Source organism: Bombus huntii, chromosome 2 (assembly GCF_024542735.1).
Source record: "Bombus huntii isolate Logan2020A chromosome 2, iyBomHunt1.1, whole genome shotgun sequence".
Classification (NCBI taxonomy): domain Eukaryota; kingdom Metazoa; phylum Arthropoda; class Insecta; order Hymenoptera; family Apidae; genus Bombus; species Bombus huntii.
The window spans coordinates 16739353-16746414 of record NC_066239.1 but is presented as its reverse complement, the minus strand read 5'-3'; the positions used below and the strand labels follow the sequence as shown (position 1 = coordinate 16746414).

The following is a 7062-nucleotide window of genomic DNA, read 5'->3' as shown; positions in this document are numbered from 1 at the left end:
AGTGACAAATATAATAAACAGTTTTTGCAAATAGAATCCAAATAAAGATTTATTTTGTCCTTTAAATACCATAACGAATATGTACTCTAGTTTATATATTTTATATATTTTACATATTTTTCACGTGCATTCTCTAAGTTTTTACATATTTAGATTTCCCAAATATCAGCCGTCTCGTAATCATATACAATATTACCAATTGTAATATTTTTCTAACATTTATAGGATCATATTTATGAGCGCATGTTTTCAACACGACTTGTATGTTCTACCGGAAGTTACAAACGACGGACGATTACTCTCGGTTACTCTTGGTTTCCGTGCTTTTCTTCGACGATTATACGTCGTGTTTCGTCGTTTCGTCGTTTCGTCGTTTCGTCGCACGATTTCGTTTCTAACATACCGCAGATGGAAAATACGACGATCTAGAATACCCTTAATGGCATTATGGTATTATACAAAATAGAATTGGGTGCTTGCGGGATTTCAGAAGCCGTAACAGTTAACGATGCCTTGGGCTACTTCGAGAGAGTCAGTTGAACAAAATTTGATGGTGTGTCCGGGTTGGCGAGAGCACACACGCTCGCGGATATATTTTTCTTCGGTCGTCCCATCATTGTGGTTCACAGTCAGTTCAAGCCATCGCGGACGAACGGATTGTCGTTCACCTGTTACCGTATTATGTTCTCACACGAGTAAGCCTGCCATTGCGATCGTCAAAGGAGAAATTATCACTCCAATATGGTGGACGAGGAGAACAAGGACGAGGTGGATCAAGAGGAAGATAAGGAAGGGTGAGAATATACGTTTCTCGAATTGCGAACGATCGCGCGTTGCCTTTCTCCAGAAAATTCTACGCTTGAGATTAGCTGCACGAGAATACCTTTCCTTCGCGACCAGAGAGTTGTTAGTCCTTTACCTGGCGAACCTTCAAATCTTTTAAATCTTCCGAACTTTTATAGAAAGTCGTTAAAGAATATTCGTCAGATTTATCGGATAATGCTCGAAAATAAGATTAGCCATAATGCGCGCCAAGTAGCGTAATAAGTTTTCTCTTGTTTACCTCCGTATTCTTGATAAATCGCATCTTTTATTACGCTTTCCTTTTCTTTTTGTTTGCTCGTGTTTTAAAAAAATCGTTCGAAAGATCGATGTTTCCAGCAGACAACCTCTTGGACGAGGTGTGTTCTTAGAAGCGATTATCCGATGGCGGTAATTAAGTTTCACCTGGCCAGTGTCTGAATCGAATCGAGGGGCGGAGTTTCAGCGACATATTATCTTCCGCGGCTAAATCATTTTTTATTCTTTTTCTTTATTCTTTTTTTATAGTTCATTGTATATGTTTACAGACCCGATTCTCAATAATCAATGTTTAATCGATTCCATTGCAAAGTATACTCGGCCGAGCTTCGGGTTGCTCTCTCGCTGTTCCTTTCATTTACCGGCTTTTCTTCGGATCCTTCCATTTATCCTGTTACATTTTCTTAACGAACCTCTTCATCTTCCCAATGGAATTAAAACGTGACTCCTTCAAAAGCGTTTAGACGAACTTGAATACGAATTTCCTTAGGCAATATACCGGTGAAGTTCGCTTTTTCGCTCGTTACGCGTCAGCCAAAGGGACCGTTTCAAAACAAAAGTGGTTGGTACGAACGTTTCTCGAAAATTTTCCAAGTTTTCGACTTTCAAAGGAAACTTAGTTTCTTCGTTTTGAGGAAGAATGCCTTTTGTGTAGAAAATATTCTGTAAAATCTGTTGATTAAGACGAGGTAATTAAATAGTCCATTGATTAACTTTAAGATAGCTTTAAGATACTGGACAAAATTTATGATACGGAAAAAAGAAAAATTGTACGATGAAAAAGACGAGATGACTTAAAAGAAGATGAGTTTCGTTTGTTCTTACAAATTATTTAATGGATATACAAAATAACGACTTTGGAAATATTTATGCTTTTATAGCAAATATTCTTCACATTCACGCTGCCGTATATAAAGAGTGACTATAATGTCAAATGTTTGTAAATAGTCCATATATCTTACAATGTATAATAATTAAACATTTCCAATATTGTGTTTGAACGTTCGTTTCACTTTCTCTTACAGAATGTATGAAGATTGAAAATTGATTTTTTTATCAAATTTAAACAATACAGTTTGGTTTGAAGAAAGTCTAAAGTAAACAAGAAATGAATTGTAAGATAATCTCGAAACAGATTTCAAGTTAGATTTCATTTGCATACACATCAAAGCAAAACGTATAGAAAGGTTCGAGAGACAATTTGACATACACTGGGAACTTTTCAAATCGTTGAGTCCTTCACTAAGGTAATATCGCATTTGCATATCCAGTTGTACGCAGGAAACGTGAAACATGTTTTTATCTTGACCTATCTGTTGCAATATTAATTCCATTGATCTGTTTATAGAACCTTTTTCGCTTGCTGTGTTCGAAATCCTTTCACGTAAATTATTGAAGAATAATTATTCTTGTAAATTTAAATATCAGGTCCCAAACACGAAAACGGGAATTAAGCTCATTATCATAGCATTTATCTAAAAAATAATTAACTTTTCCCAAACCGGGAGTCCAGGAGGAGGGAACTAAAATAATTTCAATAAACCAATTAAATCAATCAAATAATTCTGTGAATTGTGCTATAAATTCTATCAATGTTCATAGTCATTTAATATTCGTGGTAGTAAAATTCTTCACTTTTATATACGAAAGCTATGTCTTTCTTTTTCTACGAATAAATTTCAACAGGTACTTTCACTCCTAATAAATAATTATTCCTGTAAACAACTGAATTCTGCAGAACTCGTCAAATTCATTAAAGAGATGATTCGGTTGATCGGCATCAAAATACCTTTGAGGTATTTTTATTTCACATTTATGACGACAATTCCGCTTCTCAATTGGCGATATGTGTTCTGCCATTTGCCTGCATTCGCGGTGATATCAGCAAGTCCTTGAACGCGTCAAATCGAGCTGACACAGTAAAATGCAAAAATTCCTGGTATATAGCTCGGGGCTGGTAGAAAGGTTGAGAGTCTGTGAAAATTTATTGTTCTCCAGTATAGGGCGATCCGCTTTGCGTTTACCTATGCCCTTTGATCGTCCCACATTTTTTATTCGTACATTAAAAACTCGTTGTTTGCTATCAATTTTTTGTCCTTTCGTATCTTCATGTGAAAGGTTTACTCGTATTCCTCTGTCCCTGTTGAATTCGACTCTTTGGGAACAGTTCGTACGAGAACGTACACGATAATTATACAACCGATAAACCTACAATCCTCTTATACTGTCTGTGCTTCAGTGAGTCACGAAGGTATCCGAATGTTTATCGTGGAAAATTTTTATGAATATATTGCGTATGTTACGCGAAGTTCTTTGAAATATTGTCGCTCTAATGAAATACGACTGTCGTGGTTATTGGACTGCGGATTTTTACCTAAATTCGTATTACCTATTAAAAACGTAATTCGAAAAGTAGAATCTCGATAGAAGATCCTTTTACCTATTAAGTATTACGGAGGTATATAATGAAATATTTTATATGTTTTATTCCGAGGAAACCAATCTGACAATTTATATTGGAGTTGAAAGACATTTATTGTAAATATACATTTGGTAACATATTAATATACGCCATAAATAGTGGTGCTAAAATATATTATATAAGCAGAGCTAAAGAAGCTGTCACTAAGTATTGTGGGTTATTAATATAGCGAATAATTGATTGTTTAAAATAATTGAGTTACTCCGCAACTTCTTTATTATAAATTTCTATCGAATAAATAATTGTTCGAACAAATACGAATACACGATGCTCCTAACACGATCAATTCTTCAAGGAAGGACTCGTGAAGTTATAAATGGGAAACAGTTTAATTCTGTGGAAATAAATTCTTTTTGAATCTTAATTTTCCATATCGATTTCTCGGTCAAATTAATATCTCAATGACTCTCGTAAAATGTATGTTTGCAATAAATAATTCGTAATTATTATCACGTATTACGTACGATGCTAATGAAATTACAAAATGTCTTGTATAACACACGCACGTAATATGTTATTAAACAATTTGTGTATCTCGTTTGTTTTCATGCAAGAATATAATGACAAAATAATAACAGTAATAATATTAGTAAAATGTTTGATACATATTATTAATAATACTATCTGTGGCGTATTTGCTGGATATTACCAAGGTGTAGAGTTCAAATGGTTTACGTTGGCTATCTCATTTGACTATACGCTGACCTTGTGTAGTTAATAATACATGTATTATAGTTAAAAACGCTTCAATACCGCGTTTATTAATCACCTTTTCGAGTTATACGTACTTTTGACGTTTATTCTCTGGGGCATTGCTATATACATGAATTAAAAATGATTTAAATACAGTGTCTTATGTCAAATCACATTTTTAGGTAAAAAATGAATTATACAATATAAGTACTCTTTCGAAATATTTTATTTAAAATATCTCTTTCTTAGAATTTCAAGTTCCTAATAGATCCAGGATATTTTACCTGGAATAGCTTTGAAGAACGCGCATAGATAAATACTTCTTCTTTGATTTCTCAATTTGCAAGGTCATTGTATACGTATATGGCACTGAAGAACTATCATTTCCTTTTTAAAGCTGTAACTATAAACATTTTCTCTTGATAATCAATCCGTTAGATATATCTTTTTCAATAGAAAATAGGAAATAGGCTTATTACTGGAAATAAATTTTGTTCGACCATGTGTGTTTGTAAAACATTTTAGCATAATTATGTAAAAGTTTTGGACAATATTTGAATTAATGTGACTACTGCTTTGATCTACGACCGTGTTTAAAAGATACTGTTTTGTATTTAGAATTGGACATACCACTAGAACCGTGAAACAGTCATTTTAGAAGCTGATGAGAAGGAACAGGTACTTAAAAATGATTAATGTATCTCGTCATTGGTTCTAGTCCTCCTATGTTTGGAAATTTTTTTATGAAAGTGATTTTGACGCCCTTTGGTTATTAATATTATGCATGAAGCTGGTAAATGTAACCGGCATAAATACATTGAAGAAATATGTCGGTAATTCCGTTTAATTATTCGAAGGCCGACACGATGATTATGTCGAATTGTGAGTTGGATTAGATTTCATCATACATATACGTCACTGTTAGAGGAATTGACGCACCTGTTTTTTATTGTATTATGCTATCGTAATTTCGTCGTATTATCGTATTAAGTGGGAATGCGTATTGTATCTAGAGTACAGTAGAACTAGATCTGAGAATATTAAAATAATTTATAGAGATATTCCATTCGACTTGGATACTAGATAGGAATTATTTTTAATAATAAACTAGATGTAATTGCAAGAAAGTGAATGGGGCAAATAACATACAAGGTAAATAATAAACAATATGCAATACGTGTAATAAAATGGTTTAGTACATCACATTAATCTTTTATTAATGAATGCAGTGAAAAAGATTTATGAAACGCGTTTAGTACGTAAAGAATTAAACAAGTTCTTTCTAAATCAATTTACTCTTACTATTGCAATCTGCTGATTGCAAGCTCTGAATAAAAATCTACGAAACGATAACAGTAAAGTCCACGTTTAGGTACACGTAGAAATTATGCATTATTTTGGTTCTGTTTGTAGTTCGTACTAAAAGTTCAATATCATAATATTGTTTCGTTTCAAAGTTCGAAAATGTTTTAGGGCAAGTTGTCCATGTGTATTCATATCAAATCAAGTAATTTGAGCGTGATCGTTAGTAACGTGATCTACGGGCTTTGTTGTACCCTTCGTGGACTCTTGAGAAACTCATATCGAGTATTTCTGCCAGAGATGTTTACAAAATCGAGAATATAGATTTACTGCTGCATGGAGAGATCCTAAATCAAATCCTAACGCGTTTGTGTTTGATTACGTGTATTTGCTTAGTCTGGTTTCTGATCGATGACTAATTCTGATACATGAAACTAGCGATTAATTCATGATTGATTCAATAGCTTGTTTTCTGAAGACGAAACTTTTATTTAAAACGTTATTGTTCAATCAAAATTACGTTTATGTCAAATTGATAGATCAGTAAGTTTCTTGAATTCTGAACAATTTTCTCCTTCTTATCTTTTCTTCTTTGCCGTACAAAATCTTACATATAATATACACATATAGTATGTCGAAAGAAAGCTTCTATAAGAAATCAAATAATTTCGTCATTGTGCATTATTTTTCTCAGAAATTTCAAAATATGTATTTTTCAATTTTCTGTTTCGTTTCATGTTCATAAATATATTTCAAATAAATACGATTGGAAAATAACAGAGAATCGTGTTTCCTTCGTCTTAATAACTTTGTCCTTGTCGTTGAAGATGAAAAAATAACTATACATCTAAGTCAATATACACAATGAATTACGTACGACACGTGAGTTCCTTTGCACAATAATTTACCAATGCATATTTAAAATAAAATAATTTAACGATATTAGTGAATCGAGAAGCTACATGCAACACGATCAGATGACTCGTAGTCTGTCAAATTTGTTTCCAAAATTTCACTGTATTTATCATCAAAATCGCCACGGTTATCGATACTCGTGTCATCATACAGTTTCATTAATAACGTTTAGTTTGATTGTTCGAGAGAGCCTCGTTAAAAAAAATGTCGCGGGAACGTTTCTAAAGCGTTACGTTACGAAGGCGTAAAAAATGTAACTACGCATTATACCTAGCTAATACATTCATATATTTCTTACGATAAATTTTTGAAATATGGATTACGATCACATCGTAAAGTGTACAGAATACGAACGTTCCCGAAGTATCGACGTAATTGTTGCAACACGACACACGCTTTGTATATTTTGAAACCAGTTTCGCCTGTGCCCTTCGCGACAACAGAGCCAGACGTTAGGTGGGTTGTTTCACGTAGGACGGTCAAAAGGAGATTGCGTGATCGACGAATCGCTCGATTCCGTACCGGTCTCTCTTGTTTATATAGTGTTGCTTCGAAGGAGAGGGAGAACCGGTGAGAGACAACAGACGTGA

General features: G+C 33.6%; 1 protein-coding gene across 1 annotated transcript in view; it reads left to right on the top strand.

Moving 5' to 3' along the window:
- Positions 1-3324: 3324 nt before the first annotated feature.
- The window catches only part of LOC126878149 (transmembrane reductase CYB561D2-like), a 146396-nt gene continuing 142658 nt past the window's right edge, over positions 3325-7062 (top strand). Inside the window, exon 1 of the mRNA XM_050640693.1 lies at positions 3325-3431. Within this exon, the coding sequence (XP_050496650.1) occupies positions 3340-3431 (92 nt within the window). The 5' untranslated portion in view covers positions 3325-3339. The remainder of the gene's footprint in view (positions 3432-7062) is intronic.